The following is a 24,929-nucleotide window of genomic DNA, read 5'->3' on the forward strand; positions in this document are numbered from 1 at the left end:
ACCACGTTCAAGAGGCTCGCTCAGTGGTGCACTTCCGCTAACAACAGCAAGGGAAGGGATCATTGCTGGGCTTATTGCTCTTACCACCCAACATGAGACAAAAATGGTTTAGGGCCCAGGCGTCAGGCAGTGTACCAAGAGTCAGACACGGAAGCAAAGAGGAAGAAAATAGTCACTGCGCTTTCCATGGCAGGCTGTCAGAGAGTGCCTCATAATGTTCAACTGTGTGAATTTCAAAATCTGAAATGCTTAGTCATGATTTGTAGCTTTCAAAACCTGGCAGCTAAATATTGACCATGTGGCATTGAGGCAGGAGGTAGATGGGCCCCAGGCTAGACATTGACAACTGGCCTCCTGTTCACACTTCCTGGGGTGAGAAGAAGATGGGCTTCAGGCCGGACATTCATTACCAGCCCTTTGTTTACTTTTCCTGAGGCAAGAGACAAGCGGGCTCCGGACTACATATTTATGAGCGGACTCCTGTCTGTATTTCGACATCTGCACTTTGATATGAGAAACAACAACAGGAATAGGGTAGATAATCGGACATTGGACACTTTTATGGCAGGGACAGAGAGGGGCTAAACCCTGCTAAAAGATCAAGAGGTCATACATTTCCCGTCCTTGAGGCAAGGGAAACATTGCACATGCGCAGAAAGGCTCCTTGGGGGTCAAAAGGAGGGGCACACCCCATAATACGTGATGCTAAGGCTGTCCCATAGACCTCTGGGCTGAAATCCATCTTGGAAAAACGTTGCGCACGCACGTTGGGTAGGGTCCTAGGGCAGGGCAGATGTGGAAGAAGAAACTAGGTAATTGGCCAAAGGTAAACAAAGACCCGGAAGAACTGCCCTGTATAAATGACCTAACCACCTCTTCACTGCGTTCCTCCTCATTCAGGAGGACGCCCACACCCTTCCTCTCCCGGAGTGCATCTCTGCCTTGCTTCTGTCCTAACTAAACAAACGGTTTCTCTGTGTGCTCTCCCACCTGTTGTTGTGCTATATCTCTAATAATAAACTTGTACCTGTTTTTACAGTTTTTGCTTCCTGTGAGAAATGCATTTTTCACTGGGGGCAAGAGCCAGGGGGTGTGGTGGCCAGGATTCCTGGTTTTCATCCAGGCTACCCAGGTTCAATTCCTGGGCAGGGGATTAAGATCTCGCTTCACGCCACCACTCACTGCTGCCTCTCCGAGATTAGCTTTACTCCCTGGAGGGGCCGACTCCTGACTTCCTTGGGTCAAGGTTATGTGGCCATCACCACCTACTACTTTATCACCATAAAACAGCAAGGCTGGTAAATATTTACATTCTGAGAAGAATCATGCGGTGTGCTTGTTAACAATGAAGATTCCCAAGCCCCAAACACAAAGATTCTAAATCAGGAAATTTAGAATAAAAACAGAATCAACCTTTTTATTAAAGTAACATCAAAATTAATTCTCAGGTAGGTAGTATAAGAATCACACTTAGAAAAAATAGATTAGACAACTTGTGATATGTAGACTTGGTCTAAAAGGACAGTTTTCAAAACTTTGTCATCCACTGAGGTTTTAGTTGTATGTACGGCTGACCCTTAATACTTGGGGGTTAGGAGTTCCGACCCTCCCTCGAAGTAGAAAATCCATGTATAATTCAGAGGCAGCCCTCCATACACGCAGTTCTGCACCTGCAGATTCAACCAACCACTTATCTGTAGTACTGTAGTATTTACTACTGAAAAAAATTCCTGTATAAGTGAACCCTCACAGTTCAAAGTCCTGTTACTCAAGGGTCAAATGCATATGGATGTTTTCTTTTAGCCATTTAACATTACACAAACGATTTGAGATGGCCCTGCTAATTCATACAGGGGAAATTAGGGATCATACAGGAAACAACTGAAAGATGTCCAAAAGAACATAATCTGCCATTTAAAAAAAAGAACTGTAAAAAAACATCAACTTAAGCTAAATTACAATGGCAGTGACGATAAGAACCACATTCAACAATTTATATATGAGTGCCATACTCCAAAAATTACTCCATCACCCCACCATCGAAGCTAACAAAACCATTAAAAATTTTGGCCAGATCATTGGGACATGAAAAAGTAGTCGGTACTAGAGTCAGAGAGTCTACAGCCATGGTGCTCAGCCCTGCTAGACTTGGTGCTTGCTGGGGTTTTTTATTGTGCTTTATTTTATTATCATTCTTAATTGAGATATATGTCAAATAACATAAAATTTACCATTTAAAAATGTACGATTCAGTGAGTTTAAAAAATATCCATAATGTTGCACAACCATCACCACTAATTCCATATTTTTATCACCCTAAAAAGAAACTCTTACCTGTTAGTAGTCGTTTCTCCTTACCTTCTTCCTCCAGCCCCTGGCAACCACTAAGCTACTTCTTGTCTCTATTCAGTGCCTGCTTGTCTAGGTAAATGCCCCATTTAGATTAACGCCCCATTCAGATTCCCAAAATAAAATTTTGAGATCATATAACCTATATATTCATATAAATTTCAGATATGTTTATGTTGTGCAGACTATCAATCTCTGCATGCCCCTTGACATGGTTTGAATTTCTCCCATGTTACTAGCTATGCCTCTGCAGCATTACTTTCAATGGCTGAAGGAATTTCATCAAATAGGTACTGCACAAAGCACCTAACTAATCTGGTGGTGTTGTAATTTATATTTGAATATTGATTTTTAAAAAAAATCTAGCGGGACTTCCCTGGTGGTCCAGCGGTTAAGACTCTGCCCTCCCAATGCAGGAGGCCCAGGTTCATTCCCCGGTCAGGGAACTAGATCCCGCATGCCCCCGTGTGCCACATAAGACCCGGTGCAGCAAAATAAATAAATAAATGAATATTCTTTAAAAAGAAAAAGAAATCTAGCAACCAGGTTTAAACACTTACATTTTGTACTTCCAAAAACAATTTCAAAACGAAGCTACCGTGTTATACTGTATTTTTTTTAGCATTGGCATGTTTAGAAGCCTGGCACGGAGGTGGGGGAAAGCTGTGAAGCCCCCCTGTCCTTATCACACTGTGTGTCTGGAGCAAGGCTAGCTCTTTTTTATCATAAGGAATTTGGTGGCAATCTCTGTAGGACATTTGCTCCTCAAAAGTATTTCCCAGAGATTCTATTTTAAAAGTCCCGCAGGAGTTATGTTAAGCATTAAAACCATATGCAGACGAATATCAAAAGAGGATGATGTTTATTTGCCATTGTTTGGTACCAAGCATTACCTTACTCACTCACAGCCAGTCTCAAAGCCATAAAATCTTATTTCGCAAAATGTAACATAAGCACCCCAGTTAGACTTGCTTCAGATTTCTAACACACACACAAAAAAGAAAAAGAATAAAAAGGCCTTTTCTATGATTTAGGCGTAGGAACTAACTGCATAGGCATTTACATTTGTATGAAGGGGGCTGAAACTCAGCTTCAGAATCAGCCAAGATTTTATTCTTTTATTTTACTTTATTAGGGAAGCAGAGACTATCCTAATAAATCCTCCTTCCGTCTTCTGGCACACTTAAAAACTCATTTTTGAGCTTCACTGACTCCATTATGTTGAACTTTGGTATTAAGTACGAAGGGAGGAAAAGAGTAGGTGTGTGGGTGGAAAGGAGGAGAACAGAGAGAAGCAAAGGGCGAGGAGTGAAGGGACAACCGTGGGGCCACCATATCTGTGAGCCCTCCGCTCAACAATGGCAAAGCAACAATACACGGTGTGGAGAACCAGAAGGCTGCCACAGAGGCGCGGGCTTAACGGGAGACCCACCAATCCACATGCGGCATACGTGTTGTTTCCTAGACACTACCGCCCATGAACTCCTTTGACTTCGGTTTCTGTTTCAGGACTCCATGATTTAGTTTCTGTTTTAGCATTTGAACAATAATAACTTTACTACAAAAGGTAAATGTCTTGTAAACTAATATGAAACATATTGCTTGGCAAAGTTTACAATGTCACGATTTATGGCTCCAACACCGAGGGTCTCTCTGACCTCGAAGATAACATAATGAGGCAGCAATGTGCTCCAAATGACTCAGTGTGATTTTTTATTAGTTCTCGTAATCGTCCCCTATTAATTTGTATGCACATAATAAGCACTCACCTTCACAGTTTGTCCGGCTTCGGGGCCATCCTAGAAATAGGGGAGAAAAAAAAAAAGACAGAGGTGAGAACAGATAGATGGTATCTCCTGCTTATTCAGAAATATTGCCTGTTAATAATTTAACTTCAATTTCATTGTGTGTTAATTTATAGTTTCCTCATGGGGACCATTCGCTTCGAAGGTACGGGGCCCAACGGTTCTCCATTTCCGCCTGAGAGTAAGAAGTTATGTATAAAAATGATATAAATTATCCAGTGAGTCAACCCCTTTCCTACTTTTCATGCTCTTTGCTTTTGGCTATGGTTTTAACTGCATTAAAGGAAGACTGGAAATATTTGGGGAGGTGAAGTATCACACCTTTTGGTTATCTTTAAACCAGATGTAGCTTAATTAATGCCTGATTACTTTAAGTCTCTACTCAGGAAATTGCTATAAACATAATCCATTAAGCAAGAAGCAAGAATATGGGCTGTCTCATGCAGGAGGAGCGCCCAAGAGTGGGCCCTCTCTGGCTCCTCTGACCTTAGGAGAAAAGGGGCAAGTGTTTATTGTAGCTGAGCTCTTTTCCCATCCTGGGTCCTTCCCTCGGCTTTCTGAAGCCCAACAGAACTATTCGCTTAGCTAAAAATAACCAAACTCGTCTAGTCATCAGGCACAATACAAAGCAAAAGCAAGTAAGTGCTCAGCTGGTTTGGAATAGCAGAACATGCAATGTTTCTATAATCAGAAATTTCAAAATTGAATTACAACTCCAAAAATTTAGGTAAGTCTTTCTACTTCTAAGACCCAAACTACCTGGGGTGAGAATTCTTGCCCTGCTATGGCGAAGATTAAGCAGACCTGTGTAATCAGTGTTTTTCAAACTTGGAGTCTCAACCTATTAGTGGGTCATAAATTCAACTTGATGGGTTGTGACCAGCACTGAAGACAAAAGAAATCAGATAAGAGAACAAAAACTATTAGACTGCACAGAATAGGTAAACACTGCTTTGTGAAGTTTCTGTTTCCTTTATCTACATGTCTGTAGGGGGAGAGGGGAATATATGATTGTGAAATAAATATATATCTTACTGTACGTTAAAGTTTTAAAAAGTTTGAAAACACCATATATATGAAAGTACTCTAAGTGCTTTATATAATAGCAACAGTTTCTATATTTTTTAACATCAGTTTCTATATTTTTGGAATTAAGTTTCTAGCAAATCATGTTAGATAACCAGCACTGGCCATTTCCTATGAATGTGAATTTTCTCCTAGTATTCCATTAAACACTGACAGATGTCTTCACCCAGTTGCCTTCATTTGGTCTCTCTGGAAACATGATTTGCAGCATCAGCTTAATAAACACCCTGAGCTTAACTACCTGCTTGAAGGTGACTCAAAGGGGTTAATACACAATACACACAGACAGACAGACAGACACACACACACACCCCCACACACACACAGTATTTTACAAGGAATTTTAGATACTCTTGACACAGACATGGTGGCAAAAGGTTTTTTTTAAAGAATGCAGATGAGGGAATTCCCTGGCGGTCCAGTGGTTAGGACTCTGCGCTTCCACTGCAGGGGGCACAGGTTCGATCCCTGGTCGGGATACTAAGATCCCGCAGGCCGCATGGCGCGGCCAATAAATAAATAAATAAAAATGCAGATGAGTATTTCTAGTCAGGGCCTTTCACGACCTGAAAACGGTGGCCTTCTCTATCTGTTCTCTTTTAAAGTCTACGGTGGAGAGCTGAGGAGGGCAGAGGAAGGATGATAAACGTCCAGTTTACCTAAAGCACTGAGTACAAGGTCTTGCATTATGAAACCATCCACTTCTTTCCAAAGGGTTTTTGGAGAGTCATCAAATCTCAAGGCCACACAGGGCTTTAATTACGTATAGATACCCACAGCTCTTTCCATGGGCGATAGGAAGGGGCTCATGGTATATTACGACCTGAAGATTCACTCAATTCCCACAGCTGATGACCCACCGCGGACCTCCTCCTCCCACACTGACAAGCGTTGGCTCAAAGTCGGCCTAAAGATCTCTAGTGATTGGGGGTCTAGCTTCTTTACCAGGAAGTAGGCCACACTGAACACTCAGTCAATCCAGCTTCATACCATAATCGATCCATAATCGATCACTGAGGCTTGAATCAAAAAGGTCAGCCTTGTGAGGGCAAGGCCCTACCTAACCTGCATATCTCTATTCCCCTAGGAATAGAGCAGGGCTCAAAACATATTTATCCTGGCATCAAAATGACATGTCCAGCCCCAGTTGCAGTAAAAGATCTGGAATATCTTCATGCTCACCACACACATCACACGTCCAGTACTCCCAGCTGCTTGGTCAACACCCCTGTGCGCGTTGCCTCCGCTGATATTCTACCCTGTTCACCAAGCCCACGTCGGGGCCTTGTGGATAGCAGGGTGGCCCTGGATGAGCGAGCTCTCTGTACACTCACCTGCACGGAAAAGGTGAGAGAGGTGCCCTGGAAATGCTTCTCCACCGCCGTCCCGACTCTCTGTGCTGCCTGAAACAGGTCGGCCACTTCATTGGGACGCAGGTCTCGGAAGCGCTCCACTGGCCGGAGGGGACACACGAGGACATCTGCAGTGAGGTCTGTTAAGGTACACTCTGCTTGCTTTAAGGACCATTTTTACCAAGAAGTTTATACCCACAGCCTTGAATCCCCTTGGCCCAGGGCCTGAACTCTCAAAGGCTAAGGAATAAAAGAACAAATATTTACCAAGCACTGAACTCCAAGGAGTTCAAAGAGAGCTTACGAACATGGTTAATTATACTTTAAAGGAGAAGCTATGGCGCACTGAAGAAATTCTCTTAAGAGAAAAAAACATCAGTGTTCAGAGAGACTTAAGTGCTGGCTGAAATAATTATGCCACGAGGCAAGATCTATTCTGGACCGTTATCTCCTGACCCCTATTCTCAAGCTCTGTCTTCTCAAGCAGCCAAAGGCCCTGGGTTGGAAAAAAAACTGGAATATTCAGTTGGTTTTTCTATGAAGAGCATCACAATCAAAACTTCAATTGCAATATCTCTGTAGAGAAATATGTAATCAAAAGACAACAGTATTTTATTTTTAAAAGGAGTATAGAGATTCTGAAAATGTACAGTGAACTTCATTTATAACAAGGAGATGTGCCACACGGTTAAGTAACTAATGACAAGCATTCCTCAAACTGATTATTAAGAATTCAAGAAGGCAGTTGAAGGTAAATCATTAATTTAAAACAAGGGTTGTCTGCTTGGGCAAATGAAACCATCTTAATGTATTCTATTAGTTAGACAAATCAACATATTTACATTATTGGTCTGAACAAACAACAAATTCTAGAGAAAAAGGATGCAAGTTTGATCATTTGTTGGTAGCAAATAAACATTCAGCGTCACATCATCAACAACGTTTCCGTTTTTTTGTATTTGAACTCATAAATGTATGGGTATACACATATAGACATGTACACATACATATGTATACACACACAAGCTACCTTAATTTTTGTTCAGTTTTCAGGTACCAGCAGGAGAAAAAAAGCGAATGTTCTTTTCTGTTTCTTGTTTTAAAAGAGCATGCTTCTGCCTTGAGCCAAGCAGCTAAGGGGCATAATAAAACCACAAGTCTGCAGTTGCTAGTCTCACCAGAATATCAAGCATTTTAGCCCACCACACTATTGGTAGGACTGAGGACCCAAGGGGAAATGCACTGAGCTCAGCTGGGCGGGCCTGATTTCCATAAGACAGGGGGAAAAAGAGAGGGAAAACTGATTAATTTTGCTCATAATCAGGAAATTCATGTCAAAGGTAAACTAGGAAAACGAGTATTTGTTTAATCTGAGTTCATTTTTCAAGAGAGGAGAAGGGAGGCCTTCACCCACAGGGCATCTGATACTTAAAAAGATAATTATCCTTCTTTGGCAGGGCTGCTTTATTATCATGGGTCAATGAACCATTTAGAAATGGAGAATTTCCTTTCATTTCCTCTGAGCAGATTGCCAGCCTCCACTCCCACTGAGCTGCTTTTTTTGTTGTTAAAAGAGCCCTTTCCCCATCTTCCTCCTCCCTGCTTTAATTTACACCCTCCCTTAGGCTCTGACTTCACCAAACCACAGCAAGATGACAATTTTGCAAGCTTCCAACAATATTCATAATTACTGTGGTTGGCTATGTCTACACACAGCAACTAGGTGGGGAAGGGAATAACATTCTATTTAAAAAACTGCTTACTGTGAAAACTGGTGGAATGAATCTGGCAATCTTTGCGTCTAACGTTACTTTAGTAATATCAATGACATCTGAAAGGTTTTTTTCAATGCCATAAAAAACTGTATCTTATTACCTGTCCATTTTTTTACCCGATGCTAAGAATCAGCTTGACCCAAGTTTAATGAATCAAACTGTTTATGGAATGGAACCAAAACGGTGGAACGTGTGAGATGTTCTATCCTGTACATACCTAACCACAGGGTGATACATCACATACATTTTTTACTGTAACTGAATATTAATATAGAAATACAACATATCACAAGAGATTTCAACAGGCTAAGCACATTCTCATTTAGGTGACTATTTTTCAGCAGCCCATTTAGGCAACATTGTCCTGACATAATATTCCCTGCAACCCAACCTTTTGTTAAAAAGTCATCTTATCTGCATATCACACACAGACATTTTGATGCAAAAAATAAGATGAAATGGAGAATACTCTCAAGGGTGCTTACTTCTGCAGGTGGTCATGTGGGAGATCACTGTCTTTGTTCTGTTGGGACCCAGAGGATGGCCAAACAGCCATCTCAGCCTAGAAAGGGCCACACAGGTGGGTTCCACATCACCCTACACGGAGGTAGCTCGGTCTGACATTACGCACGGTGCGGCTCTGGAGCCTCTGGTTGCAGTGTGAGTAGCTGACCTGGCCAGGAGCAGATTCGCTATCCGTCACACTCCCTGGGGCCATTCTGGGCACTAATGGGGCATCAGAAAGTCAGCATCAACCATCTTCCCTCGGTTCCTTTACAACCAGAGAAGACAAGAGCCTGAGCCTTAGCCTTACCAAAGGCTGCATTCTGACTGATGGCTACCTACCTCCTGAGCCTGTTTCTCCTCACTCCTCTCTAGCATACTACACATCTGCCATATTTGCTTTCTTTCTGTTCTTCAAACACACTAAGCTCCTTCCTAGATTTGGGGGTTTTGTCCTGGTTATTTGTTCTGCCTAGATCAATTCCCCCTGATCTTCACATGGCCGCTTCTTTCTTATCATTCAGATCCTAATTCCAATGCCACTCTCTCAAAAGAACAATGAACTGCTAAGGACTTCAAACTGCTACTTGCTTACTCACTCTTATATCACCCTATTTTAATCTTTTCACAGCCCCCCTGCCACCAGCAGGCAGTTTTCTTGGCTGGTTACTATGTACCCAGATGAGAAAGGAAGCTCCACAAAAGTAAAGGCTTTGTCTTGTTTATTGCTCTTTCACGGCTACCTACAACACCAGAGACACTTAGTAAGTCTTGCTGGAATGAGAGAATAAATAATAAACCAGACCCTTGTATCAGCCACCTCTGAGTACTAAAACCCTGACAAAATGGAGATGACATTCATTTACTTTTCAATCATCTATACAAGATTGAGATAGTCTGCAATATATTTTTTTGAATTCAAAGAAGTTTATCCTTAAGATCTAGCATGGTTAGAACTAATGTTAGATGAAAGCTGGAGAAATGTAAACTCATTTTTAACATAAACTAATTTTCACATGAGCCGAAAGGAAATAAAATTATGAAGGTAAAAGCCTTTTTTAAAAACCCTTTTATAACTAGAAAGAAGTAGTTTCTAGAATACTCAAGAGTCTCAGATAAACTGTATCTATTAAAGTGCTGCTTTACACTGTGACTGAGACGTGTAACTCATCTGTTCCTTCAATGAACACAGAGCATCACTTAAGTGTGGACACTGTACTTGGCTCTGGGAACAGCAAAGGAGAGTAAGAAGGTGTTCCTGGCCTTCTGGTCCGGGAGACAGGCACTGAAATACACAACCGCAGTACTATCGGGGCACAGATAGAAGCACAGAGGGCTGCCCAATGCAGTGGGGACCTGGGGCACCTGAGTAAGGCAAGGGTTCTAGAGGAACCATGGGGAACCTCTGAGTGGGATGAATTATCCCACGGCTACCTGAAAATATAAAGAGGTTCATAAAGAATTCAAAGCAGATCAGCAAACTTTTTCTGCAAAGGGCCAGATGGTAAATATTTTAGGTTTGGTGGGCCATATGCCTAAGGAGCCATAGATAATACAAACACAAATCGGTGTGGCTATATCCCAGGAAACCTTTATATACAAAAAGAGCCTGGCCAGATTTGGCCGGTGGGCCTTGGAGTGTCAGCCCCTGATTTAGAGGAATCACGTCAGAAAAAAATTAAGTAAAGGAAACTGAAAGTATGGGGGGGAGGGTATTCCTCTTTTCCTAAATTGAGGACTACAATGTTATCTTAATAGCATATTGGACAAATCTTATGTATCTTAAAAAAATTACCTTTCTAAGAAAAATATGTGAACACGGTAGAACATTTTCCTGACTCTGTAATAATTCTGATGCCTTTGAAGACTAATCACAACCATAAAATGTGTTGTGGTATTGACACCACATAGATAAATCACGAGTATTACTCCCTATCACAACTCAAGGAGTTTCTGCCACTACCAAATGGAAAAATGCAGCATGTGATCTGCAAACACGTGAGAGCACCAAAACAGTGTGTTATTCACAAATTCTTCTGAGAATACAATTATTTTCTCAAAATAAGTGCACAAGCCTTAGAAGAAAATACCGTATTACCCGAAGACAGTGGGTACCATGTGCTCCATGGCGTTCCTAGACAAGCAACTCAGGGCAAGCAAAGTAATTTTGAAGAACAGCAGACAGCTCTTGAAATTCTACTGCCACTGTTTATATGCCAGTTGTTTTAAGGTAATATCACAGGTGCAACATAATTTAATTTGGAGACTCTTATGCCTTGTTAGCGGGCAAATCCCATATTGTGCATGGGCTAGAACACACTTTCTCCTGGGTCCTCTTTGCGTAGAATTAACACCTCTGAAGAGACTTTTTAGCTAACGTGCATGATAACCCTCAAAGAAGGTAATCTACTCAATTGAATTTAATATGTTTATCCAGTACTCACTATGTCTGAAAGCCTGTGAAAGAGATTATCAAATGGGATCTGGCCTCTCCCTATAATCTAAAGGAGACACATTCATTTAGTAATAATAGTTTTTTTTAAAGAAGAGAAGGTCAATAATTATGATTTAGTTCCTATGGTCGACAAAGGGATTTCTCATAGCAGAGGAAAATCAAAGAAGAGTTTTTAGTGCAGATGAGATTTAAAGTGGACTTTACAAACAGGAGAGTGAACCAACCGGAGGGTTGGCTGGCAACTCACTCATCCATCCATCCCACAACTACAGCCTCCTTTCAGTCTGGGGTTTGTGTGAAAATTTAGGATGCCAAGATGAATGTGACAGAGTAACTGACCTTGAAGTGTTCACACTCTATTATCCCAAACTGTCATGTAGCACAAACAGATCATACGACGCAGAGAGATGAGTGCTATTGATAGAAATCAGTACAGAATGTTGTGGGAGCATAGAGAAGGCAGGATCTAACTCTGCCTAGGGGTGTTAGACAAACTTTTCACTATGGTCCTGCATTTCCATTTTCTAAAATCAGAAACTATTTCTCCAAATTTGGACCAAAATCTATCCTTGAAAATGGCCTAGCAATTTATGCATCAAAGAAAGTTGTCGGGTATTCTTCCTTTAGCCAAAATCACCGTTTCATTTATATATGGACTCTCGTTGACCTCATCTTTCCAACAAACCAATGGAGGACTATTAAAATTCCTATTTTGCGGATGAGGAAATTACAGCTCACAGAAAATAAGAAATCTGTGCAAGACAGCACACTCCGTAGGAGCCTAAAACTAGAATTCAACCCAAATCTGTCTGATTCCAGAGTCCATGTTATTAAGCATAGCATTGTGATGTTACACTTTGTATAGCTTTCATGACTCAGTCTGTGCCGGTCCTCTCATTAAAAGTGTGCCCTCCATTCCCAGAGTCCTTCTGTTCATGGAAGAGAATCACACTTCATGAAATACAAACATACTGTGCAAAACTGCTAACTGCCTGAGAAAAACCCAGCCTCAAATGAAGAAAGCAGAGGGGATGTACAACCCCACGGTGGAAAGAGGCCTCAGTGCTGGGCAAAGGAAGCCCTGAGTATTCCCTTGTTCTAACAGGGAACTGTAAACAAGGGGATCAAGAAAGAGAACCATCTTTATCAGCGGGAGGAAGTACGAGGGATGCAGAGCCTGAATTTTTGCCCTTTTCCAGCTTGGAGCTTCAGTTTCTTCAAGGTAACTTGGGCTCTCCTGGGTTGACAGATAGGAGGGAGATTAGGTATTACAGTCTATGTCAATGAGCCAGGCTGTCGGACACACTGAAAATCCCATTGCTTTTTGGACAGTCTGATTATTGGGAACCATTGACTTTCTCATAGCATCATTTATATCACCAAGGACTACCAGAAATTGGGTAATGCCTTTTCTTTCCCTCTTCTTCTCCACTCTCACCACCAGCCCAGTAGTGACTGCCTCTGTCCTTTTGCATGAACATGTAGGGTGTTTTTGCCATGTTAAAGTGATGTGGCAACGTGCCAGACCCTGTGCTGAACTCTTGCTGACACACAGCCAGTTCAGAATACACACAATGCAAGAAAGAAATGAAATGGAATCTTTACACCAATGAAACACCTAAAGATATTGTGGTAGCTTATTCACCAATATTAGCACAAGAATCCCTCCCACCCTACATGCCCCTTTGCAAAGTGACTTTGCTGCTCCTCTCACCAAAAGTTGAAGTCTATTTCCCTTCCCACTGAGTTTGGACTGGCCCGTGGCTTGCTTTGACCAGTGGAATGTGATAAAAGTGTTGCTATGTGACTTCCCAAGGTCAGGCCTTAACAGACTTTGCAACTTCTGTTTTTTCTGTCTTTTTGGAACCCGGAGACCAACAAGCTGTGGAAAAAGTCCAGCTAGGCTACTGGAGACAGGAGCCAAGTGAAAGAGAACTAAGGTACCCCAGCTGATAGTCAACAACTGTCATGAACCACAAAAACAACTGCAAAGGCCTGGTGGAATCAAGAACAAAATGAGATGCTGTAAAAGTGAGAACTGTCCCAACAATATCAAATGATCATTATGTTGCTACACTTTTATTCCAAAAAATTTGATAAGTTTGAAATTTGCTCATCAAGGATAATAACTGATGATTTGAAAAAGAATTTTATGAGCATTTCCATGACAAATATGAAATATTTAAATGTAGAGTCGTGACACAGAAATGGAAATGTACTGATTCAGATGATTAATTAAAGACAACAGCAGAATATTATTCTCAGAGTTGCTCAGACTTGCTCCCATCTATTTTTCCAAATCTGATCTACTCTAGGGATTCAGAATAGAAAAGTCACTAAAATAAATCAAACCATCAAAATATCACTGATCCCAATGAAGCTGATTAGCATGTGTATATATGAATATGGAGTAAGTCGACATCAAATAATATGATGAAGAATTAGTCATTCTTCTGAACTAATAAAAAAAGAAGAGTCTGTATTCATCTCTATTGCAGATCAGTATGTAGTTTAATGACAAACAAGGAACTTTCCAGTTTGCATTGCAGACTTCTGCAGACCCCGTGTAATGAATTATTTGCTCTAATAAATAATCCTAGTCCTTGCAAATGTTTAAAATAATTCTTAATGTCACTTCAAAAAACAACACCAGGATGACGGTGAGGTATTTTTGAGAAAAGATTCAAGTTATTTGAGTTAAGTAGCACAGTTGCAGAGTTTTGAATCAAAGTAGGTGGCATCTCAAAAGTAATCTACTATTCACAATGTAGGTAATTCTGTGATTTTTTTTTTTAAGCAGAAAGGTAGAAATATTGTCCAAAAAATGAACCAATACAATTCTAAAGAAGCATCTTGACAGTTTGGGCCACACCTTTCTTTATGGGATATTAACAAACCCACTTCAGTAACTCAAAGAAGACTTCATAGAATATTCATCAACCATAAGCATAAATGGCATGAATGTAATTTTAAGCAAATTTAATTTCCAGAGTATGATAAATTCCAGCACAATGTAATTAAGATAATGATAGTATTCTGCTCATACCTGGATTTCAATGCAAGCATCTCACAAGTATCTTCTAGAATTCTCATGTTGTGTCCTGGAGAATGCTTTGGGCCAAAGATACAAGTCCTTAGTCATCTGCGGGAGAGGAATCAGGTATCTCTCCCCTGGCAGATCTGCCCTGAGCAATCCCCAAACTTCTGCACTGATCTGGATGCTTAGAGGGGAGAATCATATTCATATGGAGCAGTAAATGGGTGGCTTTCAAAGAAAGTAAAATGAAAGAGGAGTCTGCAGCCGGGATACACTCTGGTGCAGATTCTCTGGTTTAAATTTCCCATAGTCTGTGAATATTTCAAGGCAAAAGAATCCTATATTAATTATCCTAAGAGAATCAGAATTGGAAAAAAAGTTACATGCTTATATTAAACTAAATATGTGGGGGAAAGTAAATGATATCAGTAAGGGAAGGAGAGAATATACAACATTTGTGTGCTACCTATTATGTCCTAGTGATAATCAGCAATGCATTGAGGTAGATAATATCACCCCCATTTTTCCACGTTCAGAAGCAGAGGTCAAAAAACGTGAAACTATATATCCAAGGTCACACAGTTATAAAGTGAGAATCCTGGGCCATGCAGTAAAATTGTCCATGCTGTTTCAATGCTTCCCAAGGTGATAAAAGTCTCCAGGTACCTAGTGCACTGTTTACTACAGTGGTTCCCCAGGACACTGCTTCCATGAGATGTTATTAGACACGATACAAGAAAAAAAAAAATTGTGTAGTCAAAGAAGATTAAGAAACACTGAATGAAATGAGGTAAAATAGGTTTCTTTACAGCAGGACTCATCAGGATATATCATGTACTAATGTGTACTCTGACTTAAAAAAAAAAAAAGAGAGATACTAAGCAGCATTTCTCATATCCTTTTTTTTCCTTTAAACAGTAAGACTAATTTTTTGTTATTTTTTTGTAGAACTCTGAATACGACAAGTGTTCCAGAGGATTTTGGGACTACTGAGCCTCCTTTACCTACACACAGAGATGCCTGAAGATCTCAGATTTTTAACCAAAAAGTAGAGTAAATATCCTACTAATCATATGAGCAAAGCAAGAGGGCCTTCTGCTTAGTGAAATATGCTGAGAAGCTGAGCATTAAAATACATCGAATGGAACATGGCAGTCATTAGTGAAACTGGCTCACTATTTCCATTTTTGCCATTCCAGGCACATGACAGGATCATACTTCCTGTATCCCTGTGCTTGGGTGAAGCTCAAGGAATTCTGGCCAAGGAGTCGTGAGCAAAAGTGATTATGTCAATTACAAACTACAGCATTTAACTGCCAGTGTGAGACCTCAAAGCTCTCTTTCCTTCTGCAAGGCAACCAGCAATGTCACTGTGCTTTCAGGACTAGGACCAGGACCAGCCCTACAGGTCAGTAGGGGGCTCTGCTCATCACCTGTTCTCCCAGGGACTGCAGCAAGTTTGTTAAATGGGTTTCATCTCTTTTGCTCACTCCAAGTAATTTGTGTAGCTGCTTAGAACAGTATGGTGAAGAGGATTCTGAGGCCTTGATAGGGATAAGGAGGGAAGAATGGGGAGATTTATTAGTTTTAGCTGCCATGAGGGAAGGAAGAATATCAGCATATACACAAAGGATCTGCCATTCTTTAATTAGAAAGCAGAAGAAATACTTTTTCCAAGACTCCTTTTCCCCTTCCTTAATGATATGGAATCATTTCTAGGTCTTACAATGTCTCTGAGTAACCATTACAAAAATTCAGTATTATTGGTATGGTCCTGCAAATACACAGAAGTAGGTGAACTTTAAATCATTCTGGTTAGGAGAGTATTGAAAAAGCAATTTACTGCCACGCAGAAGTATCTGTCCATAATGTGCCAACATAGGGGTGGGAACACACCACAATGACAATGTTGTAAAAACGCTCTTAGGTGTTAAGAGTTGGAGAAGTATTTCAGTAGAAGAGGAATAAAGTATGCTCAGCAGCTGGAAGAAATATTTAAGGATCATTTCCAATGAGTGATATAAAAATATTTTTAAAAAACTACACATATACTTTGCTGTGAGAATCACTTCAAAAACTCTGTGAAAAGCTTTTTCGTCTAGTATAGATCAGAAAGTAATGCTAAAGATCTGCAATTCATGGGAGAGCTGCTGGAAAACCACAAGCAAGATAAATAATTTAACAGCACTTTACCATGTACACATTTATATTCTACCCAGTTTGGGAATAAGGAGAGAGCACGTTGAGTTTCTACTTCCATGGAGTGGCCAGATGGAAACCCAAGCTCCCGTGTAGATAGCATCCTTCCAGGGCAAGTTCTATCAGGTCCTGAAAAGCATGGATTCCAACTTCAGGTTTGTTTATGCCCCTAAAGAGCCATTGAAAATTCCATTTCCCATCAGATCTTCAGCGCAGTTGGACAAGCCAATGAAGCAACCTAACATAACAGTTCAGATACCACATGAAAGCAAAGAGCTGCCAAACTATAAATATAGAACAGAGAGACTCCTTAATGGCAGAAAAGAAATAGAAAATGGGAGATAGAAAGAAAGAAGACCTTAAAAGGGAATATTTAGCAGGTAGCACATTCTTAGAAGATATGAAACATTCCCTAGCAGTCAGGTTCAGCTGGCACCATACATAGCATTTGATGCAGGGTTGGCCTTTAATGAATATTTGATGAAAGAGCAGATGGCATGTGTGCTTATTCATTGCTTAATCTAGGAAATCTTTCTCAGAGACCACTGAACCAGACCAGACTCAACGTATTTACGTGAAAATAATCGAGGGAAATGCACTTGAAAAAAAAAAAAAAAAAAGCTAAGCCCTGAATTCCTAATCTAAAAGACACCCAGCTAAATGTAAATTGGTGCAACCACTGTGGAAAACAATAAGGAGGTTTCTCAAAAAACTAAACATAGAACTACCATATGACATAGCAATTTCACTCCTGGGTATATATCTGAATAAAACAAAAACACTAATTCGAAAAGACACATGCACCCCAATGTTCATAGCAGCGTTATTTACAATTGCCAAGGTACGGAAGCAACCTAAGTGTCCATCAACAGATGAATGGATTAAGAAGATGTGGTATATACATATATACAATGGAATACCATTCAGCCACAAAAAGCAGGAAATTCTGCCATTTGCCAAGCAACTTGGATAGACTTGGAGGGCATTATGCCAAGTGAAATAAGTCAGTCAGAGAAAGAGAAATACTACATGATACTCCTTATATATGGAATCTAAAAAAATAAAACAAACTAGTGAATATAATAAAAAAGAAGCAGACTCACAGATATAGAGGATAAGCTAGTGGTTACCAGTGGGGAGGGGGAGAGAGGGGCAATATAGGGGTTGAGGAGTGGGAGGTACAAACTACTGGGTGTAAGACAGGCTCCAGGATGTACTGTACAACACAGGGAATGCAGCCAATATTTTTGATTAACTGGAAATGGAAAGTAACATTTAAAAATTTTATTAATAATTTTTTTAGTCTAAATAAAACAGTCCATCCTTTACCATGGAAAAAAATTAATAAAAGACACGCAGCTAAAGGCATAGCAAACAATAAATATAAGATGCCTTTCCCTTCACATACCAAAGGCGGTGCTTACATTTTAAGTGGAAAACCTGTAGACCATTAACTCACTGGAGCTTGGAAAGATCTGAGAATAACAATGTTGTATGCTCTTTTAATGACAGTGATGAAATGTCTTCTGTGACAAATATAAATGTTGACAGAAAAATTATTTCATTCAAAAAACAGAAAGAGAGCCTTAATTGTACTTACTTGGCATTCTCACAGATTCTGAATTTAACCACCCACCCCCCAAAATGCCCATCCTCTGTGAGTTAGCAATCTGAGAGAAATGATGTGAGAATATTTCATAGTGGAAAGTATTCAACAAGTGTTTAACAAACGACCTTCTGAGTGAATTACTAAAGGAAGCCCATAAAGCCAATTTTGGAGGAAAGGGTAAAGACAAAACACTTTTTAGGACTTCGTATGCTTTTCATTTATTCATTAAGTATGAACTAATTAAGATCATTCCACCTGGTAGGTAATGTGTAAGACACTGAGAATACAGCACACACCAGCCATGTGCATCCCTTCCCCTCCAAAGGTGTACATTCTAGAGGGTGAACAAACAACAGGCAAGAAACTGATCAAAATGCAGTCTCTATTGTGGAAGAGACAAAGGTTGAGAGGAAAAAAACAGAGATGCACCGATGCAAAGGAAAGCACATTCCAAGCCAACACTGCTAAACCGGGAACAAGCTTGGCCTGCCTATCTGGAGTGCCAGGAAAGTGTGCAAGCTCTCTGCAGCCTTGGTTGGCAGTTTGGATTTATTCTATGTGCCTGGGGAAGCCTCTAAAACATTTCAGCCAGTGGGGAGTGGAGGTTTATGACAGAATCTGAGTTCTCTTTTAGAAAGATCATTCTAAACGCTGTGTAGGGAAAAAAATAAATAAAGATTCAATCAGAGCAAGGATGAAAGCTGAATGCCATTGGGGATGCCTTTACTGGAGACTAGATAAGAGATTCAAAACAGACCTGAACCATGGTGGTGGCAGTGGAGGTGCAGAGAATGTGAGATACATTTCTGAGGCAGAAGCAACAGGACTTACTGATGTGGGTGGGAGGCAAAGGAAAGAGGGAGATCAAAGAAGATTCCAGGGTTTTGGTCTGAGTAGGTGTTGGGAAAGTGATATAATTTAGGAGATTGGGGAAGGGAGGCTATGTCTTATGGCTCACCATTTAGAGACCCTACCTTCCTGAATTTACATTTCCCAGAACCAACTAAACAGACTTTCCTAACCTGGGTGTGTAGATGGACTCCAGGGTTTCTGTGAATCTCCTGAAATTGTTTGCAAAATCGTGTGTGTGTGTGTGTGTGTCTGTGTGTGTTGTTCTCCTATGGTCTTCATCATGCAAAAAATTGTTAGTCTCCTGACTCCAACAAAGATAAGAATCACTCATTTAAATTAGCAGAATTATCTGAAATTCGTCCCCAAGAGTGATTAAAAACAGGCTTACACTTTCATTCATTTTAGCTTAGAATCTAATAGACCCGCTCCTGAAGAGTGAAAAAAAAGTTTACTCTGTGTCTGAGCAATGTGTTCATGAGAATGAACCCTCCACGAAAGACAAACTAAAGATTTTTTTAAATAGCCTACCTCTAAAGTCATTTTAATCTGATTCAGCAGTGAACAATTTAAGACATGTCTCTTCCAACAACAAAAGACAGCGGGACACAAAAATGACTGTGTGATCCATTCAAAATTAAAGAATGGGCTAAGTCATTAACAATAATACAAATGCAGAAAATTCTAGGAGGGGGGAAAAAAAAAGAGTGAAAACTCTAAGTAGCAAGTGATTTCCAAATGTTTCCAAAACAGGAAGCAAAAGACATTTTAATGTCACTCTGGTAACTTCCAGAATAGAATAAGTTAATCAGGCAGCCTCTAAAAACAAAAAGGCAATTCATTAACAAAAAAATATTTCAGCAATGAACAACATTGTCAGAGTGTCAAGAAAGCACGCTTTTGAAGAGATGGCGGTGGTGAAGGCAAAGAAAAAGGGAGGAGAGAAGATGGCGGAAGAGTAAGACGCGGAGATCACCTTCCTTCCCACAGATACAGTAGAAATACATCTACACGTGGAACTGCTCCTACAGAACACCCACTGAGCGCTGACAGAAAACGTCCGACCTCTAAACAGGCAAGAAACTCCCCCCGTACTTGGGTAGGGCAAAAGAAAAAAGAAATAACAGAGACAAAAGAATAGGGACGGCACCTGCACCAGTGGGAGGGAGCTGTGAAGGAGGAAAGATTTCCACGCACTAGGAGCCCCTTCGCGGGCGGAGACTGCGGGTGGCAGAGGGGGGAAGCTTCGGAGCCACGGAAGAGAGCGCAGCCACAGGGGTGCGGAGGGCAAAGCGGAGAGGTTCCCGCACAGAGGCTCGGCAACGAGCAGCACTCACCAGCCCGAGAGGCTTGTCTGCTCGCCCGCCGGGGCGGGCGGGGCTGGGAACTGAGGCTTGGGCTTCGGTTGGATCGCAGGGAGAGGACTGGGGTTGTCGGCGTGAACACAGCCTGAAGGGGTTAGTGCACCACAGCTAGCCGAGTCCGGGAAAAAGTCTGCAGCTGCCGAAGAGGCAAGAGACTTTTTCTTCCCTCTTTGTTTTCTGGTGCGCGAGGAGAGGGGATTCAGAGCGCCGCCTAAACGAGCTCCAGAGACGGGCGCGAGCCGCGGCTAACAGCGCGGATCCCACAGCAACAGGGGCGCAGAGGGAAAAACGGAGAGATTCTCGCACAGAGGCTCGGCGCCGAGCAGCACTCACCAGCCCGAGAGAGAGAGAGGCTTGTCTGCTCGCCCGCCGGGGCGGGCGGGGCTGGGAGCTGAGGCTCAGCTTCGGTCGGATCGCAGGGAGAGGACTGGGGCTGGCGGCGTGAACACAGCCTGAAGGGGTTAGCGCACCACAGCTGGCTGGTAGGGAGTCCGGGAAAAAGTCTGCAGCTGCCGAAGAGGCAAGAGACTTTTTCTTGCCTCTTTGTTTCACGGCGCGCAGGGAGAGGGGATTCAGAGCGCCGCCTAAACAAGCTCCAGAGACTGGCGCGAGCCGCGGCTCTCAGCGCGGGCCCCAGAGACGGGCGTGAGACGCTGGGGCTGCTGCTGCCGCCTCCAAAAAGCCTGTGTGTGAGCACAGGTCACTCTCCACACCGCCCCTCCCGGGAGCCGGTACAGCCCGCCACCGCCAGGCTCCCGTGATCCGGGGACAAGTTCCCCGGGAGAACACATGGCGCACCTCAGGCTGCTGCAACGTCACACCGGCCTCTGCCGCCGCAGGCTCGCCCCGCCTCCTCCGTACCCCTCCCTCCCCGCGGCCTGGGTGAGCCAGAGCCCCCGAAGCAGCTGCTCCTTTAACCCCGTCCTGTCTGGGCAGGGAACAGACGCCCTCAGGTGACCTACACGCAGAGGCGGGTCCAAATCCAAAGCTGATCCCCAGGAGGTGTGCGAACAGAGAAGAGAAGGGGAAATCTCTCCCAGCAGCCTCAGAAGCAGCGGATTAAAACTCCACAAACAACTTGATGTGCCTGCATCTGTTGAATACCTGAATAGACAACGAATCATCCCAAATTCAGGAGGTGGACTTTCGGAGCAGGATATATTAATTTTTCCCCTTTTCCTTTTTTTTGTGAGTGTATATGTATATGCTTCTGGGTGAGATTTTGTCTGTATAGCTCTGCTTTATAATAGCTTTATTTTACTTCACTATATTATAGCCTCCTTCTTTCTTTCTTTCTATTTTTTCTCCCTTTTACTCTGAGCCGTGTGGATGAAAGGCTCTTGGTGCTCCAGTCAGGCATCAGGGCCGTGCCTCTGAGGTAGGAGAGCCAACTTCAGGACACTGGTCCACAAGAGACCTCCCAGCTCCACGTAATACCAAACGGCGAAAATCTCTCAGAGATCTCCATCTCAACATCAAGACCCAGCTTCACTCAACGACCAGCAAGCTACAGTGCTGGACACCCTATGCCAAACAACTAGCAAGACAGGAACACAGCCCCATCCATTAGCAGAGAGGCTGCCTAAAATCATAATAAGGCCACAGACACCCCAAAATACACCACCAGACGTGGACATGCCCACCAGAAAGACAAGATCCAGCCTCATCCACCAGAACTCAGGCACTAGTTCCCTCCACCAGGAAGCCTACACAACCCACTGAACCAACCTTAGCCACTGGGGACAGATACCAAAAACAACAGGAACTACGAACCTGCAGCCTGTGAAAAGGAGACCCCAAACACAGTAAGATAAGCAAAATGAGACGACAGAAAAACACACAGCAGATGAAGGAGCAGGGTCAAAACACTCCAGATTTAACAAATGAAGAGGAAATAGGTAGTCTACCTGAAAAAGAATTCAGAATAATGATAGTAAGGATGATCCAAAATCTTGGAAATAGAATAGACAAAATGCAAGAAACATTTAACAAGGACGTAGAAGAACTAAAGAGGAACCAAGCAATGATGAAAAACACAATAAATGAAATTAAAAATACTCTAGATGGGATCAATAGCAGAATAACTGAGGCAGAAGAAAGGATAAGTGACCTGGAAGATAAAATGGTGGAAATAACTACTGCAGAGCAGGATAAAGAAAAAAGAATGAAAAGAACTGAGGACAGTCTCAGAGACCTCTGGGACAACATTAAACGCACCAACATTCGAATTATAGGGGTCCCAGAAGAAGAAGAGAAAAAGAAAGGGACTGAGAAAATATTTGAAGACATTATAGTTGAAAACTTCCCTAATATGGGAAAGGAAATAGTTAATCAAGTCCTGGAAGCACAGAGAGTCCCATACAGGATAAACCCAAGGAGAAACACGCCAAGACACATATTAATCAAACTGTCAAAAATTAAATATAAGGAAAACATATTAAAGGCAGCAAGGGAAAAACAGCAAATAACACACAAGGGAATCCCCATAAGGTTAACATCTGATCTTTCAGCAGAAACTCTGCAAGCCAGAAGGGAGTGGCAGGATATACTTCAAGTGATGAAGGAGAAGAACCTACAACCAAGATTACTCTACCCAGCAAGGATCTCATTCAGATGTGATGGAGAAATTAAAACCTTTACAGACAAGCAAAAGCTGAGAGAGTTCAGCACCACCAAACCAGCTTTACAACAAATGCTAAGGGAACTTCTCTAGGCAAGAAACACAAGAGAAGGAAAACACCTACAATAACAAACCCAAAACATTTAAGAAAATGGGAATAGGAACATACATATCGATAATTACCTTGAATGTAAATGGATTAAATGCTCCCACCAAAAGACACAGGCTGGCTGAATGGATACAAAAACAAGACCCATATATATGCTGTCTACAAGAGACCCACTTCAGACCTAGAGACACATATAGACTGAAAGTGAGGGGATGGAAAAAGATATTCCATGCAAATGGAAATCAAAAGAAAGCTGGAGTAGCAATTCTCATATCAGACAAAATAGACTTTAAAATAAAGACTATTACAAGAGACAAAGACGGACACTATATAATGATCAAGGGATCGATCCAAGAGGAAGGTATAACAATTGTAAATATTTATGCACCCAACATAGGAGCACCTCAATACATAAGGCAAATACTAACAGCCATAAAAGGGGAAATCAACAGTAACACAATCATAGTAGGGGACTTTAACACCCCACTTTCACCAATGGACAGATCATCCAAAATGAAAATAAATAAGGAAACACAAGCTTTAAATGATACATTAAACAAGATGGACTTAATTGATATTTATAGGACATTCCACCCAAAAACAACAGAATACACATGTTTCTCAAGTGCTCATGGAACATTCTCCAGGATAGATCATATCTTGGGTCACAAATCAAGCCTTGGTAAATTTAAGAAAATTGAAATCGTATCAAGTATCTTTTCCGACCACAACGCTATGAGACTAGATATCAATTACAGGAAAAGATCTGTAAAAAATACAAACACATGGAGGCTACACAATACACTGCTTAATAACGAAGTGATCACTGAAGAAATCAAAGGGGAAATCAAAAAATACCTAGAAACAAATGACAATGGAGATACGACGACCCAAAACCTATGGGATGCAGCAAAAGCAGTGCTAAGAGGGAAGTTTATAGCAATACAAGCCTACCTCAAGAAACAGGAAACATCTCGAATAAACAACCTAACCTTGCACCTAAAGCAATTAGAGAAAGAAGAACAAAAAAACCCCAAAGCTAGCAGAAGGAAAGAAATCATAAAGAGCAGATCAGAAATAAATGAAAAAGAAATGAAGGAAACAATAGCAAAAATCAGTGAAACTAAAAGCTGGTTCTTTGAGAACATAAACAAAACTGATAAACCATTAGCCAGACTCATCAAGAGAAAAAGGGAGAAGACTCAAATCAATAGAATTAGGAATGAAAAAGGAGAAGTAACCACTGACACTGCAGAAATACAAAAGATCATGAGAGATTACTACAAGCAACTCTATGCCAATAAAATGGACAACCTAGAAGAAATGGACAGATTCTTAGAAATGCACAAACTGCCAAGACTGAACCAGGAAGAAATAGAAAATATGAACAGACCAATCACAAGCACTGAAATTGAAACTGTGATTAAAAACCTTCCAACAAACAAGAGCCCAGGACCAGATGGCTTCACAGGTGAATTCTATCAAACATTTAGAGAAGAGCTAACACCTATCCTTCTCAAACTCTTCCAAAATATTGCAGAGGGAGGAACACTCCCAAACTCATTCTACGAGGCCACCATCACCCTGATACCAAAACCAGACAAAGATGGCACAAAGAAAGAAAACTACAGGCCAATATCACTGATGAACATAGATGCAAAAATCCTCAACAAAATACTAGCAAACAGAATCCAACAGCACATTAAAAGGATCATACACCATGATCAAGTGGGGTTTATCCCAGGAATGCAAGGATTCTTCAATATACGCAAATCAATCAATGTGATACACCATATTAACAAATTGAAGGAGAAAA

The 24,929-nt window shown here is 41.5% G+C and overlaps 1 protein-coding gene across 17 annotated transcripts in view; it reads right to left on the reverse strand.

Moving 5' to 3' along the window:
- The window catches only part of FHIT (fragile histidine triad diadenosine triphosphatase), a 1,480,075-nt gene that overhangs the window by 258,217 nt on the left and 1,196,929 nt on the right, over window positions 1–24,929 (reverse strand). For all 17 annotated transcript variants that reach the window (XM_082412414.1, XM_082412417.1, XM_082412428.1 and 14 more), the window contains 2 exons: window positions 6,575–6,720; window positions 4,119–4,148 (listed from right to left, as the gene is read on the reverse strand). In XM_082412414.1, coding sequence (XP_082268540.1) covers window positions 4,119–4,148; window positions 6,575–6,720 — 176 coding nt within the window. The remainder of the gene's footprint in view (window positions 1–4,118; window positions 4,149–6,574; window positions 6,721–24,929) is intronic.

This window comes from Balaenoptera physalus (assembly GCF_965194825.1).
Source record: "Balaenoptera physalus genome assembly, chromosome: 11".
Taxonomy (NCBI): Eukaryota; Metazoa; Chordata; class Mammalia; order Artiodactyla; family Balaenopteridae; genus Balaenoptera; species Balaenoptera physalus.